General features: G+C 49.3%; 1 protein-coding gene across 1 annotated transcript in view; it reads right to left on the bottom strand.

Moving 5' to 3' along the window:
• Nucleotides 1–1,299, bottom strand: part of LOC103777358 (endoplasmic reticulum aminopeptidase 1-like) — a gene marked incomplete at both ends in the record, with an annotated part of 6,766 nt that extends 5,467 nt beyond the window's left edge. The window contains one exon of the mRNA XM_008944910.1: nt 1,161–1,299. Coding sequence (XP_008943158.1) covers nt 1,161–1,299 — 139 coding nt within the window. The remainder of the gene's footprint in view (nt 1–1,160) is intronic.
• Between the last annotated feature and the right edge of the window lie 548 nt (nt 1,300–1,847).

Raw genomic sequence — 1,847 nt, 5'->3', positions numbered from 1 at the left:
TCTTTCCCACACAGAGAACAAACACACACACACACACACACATATATATGTCTCATATTGGTAAAACTAGAAAAATTAAAACACTGTTTGCTGGTTGAGTTTTCCTCAGTGTCTCCCAGCAAACTGACAGAGTTAATCTCAAATACCCCAGACCTGCTCCCAGACCTAATGGCTGGACTTGGTGATCTTAAAGGTCTCTTCCAGTCAAAGTGATTCTGTGATTCTGTGATCTTCAGCTGATCAGAAGCTGTGTAAACCTCAGCAGCCACTCCCACACAAAAGAAATTAAATCCTCCACATCTTGACTGGTTCTGCAGGGAGCTAGCTCAGCATAAAATGACCCTTAATAAAAATAAGGTGTAACCCTCCTGGTTACACAGAGCCTAAGCTGAGTAACTTAGACCTGGAACACCTTCAGCTGCCCTGAACTGTAACACCAGCACCCACTCCTTACTCAAGATTTTTGTCCATTTCTCTACAAGAGAAATGATTTTTTATATCAACTTCCAAAATGCTTCATTTTTGAGAGGTACTTGCAGGGGGAGCTTATGGGGGGTGCTGCTTCCTCATTTTAAATGCTTAGTTTCCTTGCAAGCAAGCAACTAATTGCACAGAAAAAATGATGAAGAATGAAGACTTACACCATAAGTAAGATCAAACATACAAACCATGGTAACCCCTATATATCCACACGTATTTATAAACACAAAGAGTGTTTGTAGCTATTACATGTACAGTACTTTCACTCTGAAATGTTCTTCTGAAGTCCAAAGGTGTTTTTTTTTTCCCCCACAGACAAGGATCTGCTTATCTGGCGATTAAGGTAATGCACATGACCTGTGCTTTTATCCATGTGTATCTCAACACTAACCCTAAGGTCAACAGGGAAAGCATGCTGTGAGTAAAACAAGGATTATGGAGACTACACTGTGCTGACCCTTCTCACACCTCTGCTGAGAAGCAGGAACCCACACCACGCATTATTTTCTTCACTCCATACCAGCCTTGTGCCAAGACCACCCACAGCAGCAGCACGTGCTCCCTAAGGGGATGGGGGTGCCGTTCACACCACCGCTCCCCTCACACCCGCCTGGGCATCCTGTGCTCCTGCTCTCTCCTTCCAACCCCCCAGCACCACGCTGACGAACGCATGCACCTACAAGTGGCATGTTGGACAGGGCGAGGTGCCCCTGCTCCCTCCTGATCCTGATGGAGAAGGTGGCTTTGAGGTCTGGCTCGTCGAAGCAGGGGAAGGCCGCGCGCGCAAACGTCGGCTCGAAGTGCGTCGCTGCGAGCTCCCTGAGGGGAAAGAGCACAGGGAGGACTGGAGGCACCCCGACGTGTGGCAAGCACCTCAGAACTGGTTGGCTGGAACCTCTCTGCTGGGAGGCCAAGCTGGGAGTGGGGGTTCTTCGGCCTCGAGAAAAGAAGGCTCCAGGGAGGCCTTCTGGTGGCCTTTCAGTGTGTTGAAGGGACTAGTAAGAAAGCTGGAGAGGGGCTTTGTACAAAGGCTTGCAGTGGTAGGATGAGGGGTAATGGTCAAAGGGGGAGAGGGGAGACTATGGAGCAGAAATGAGGAGGAAGTTCTTCACTGTGAGGGTGGTGAGCCCCTGGCCCAGGCTGCCCAGGGAAGCTGTGGATGCCCCATCAATGGAGGTGTTCAGGGCCAGGTTGCATGGGGTTTGAGCAACCTGGTCTGGCAGGAGGTGTCCCTGCCCATGGCAAGGGGGTTGGAATGGAACAAGAAGATATTTAAGGTTGGTTCCAACCCAACCCATTCAGTGATTCTACAAGTCATTAGTGTGCCCCAAATCCTCCTAAAGAAATGCTAAGGCACATGGAGGACG

Source organism: Merops nubicus, unplaced genomic scaffold, assembly GCF_000691845.1.
Source record: "Merops nubicus isolate BGI_N331 unplaced genomic scaffold, ASM69184v1 scaffold30937, whole genome shotgun sequence".
NCBI classification, from domain to species: Eukaryota; Metazoa; Chordata; class Aves; order Coraciiformes; family Meropidae; genus Merops; species Merops nubicus.
This window is presented reverse-complemented; position numbering and strand designations above follow the sequence as displayed.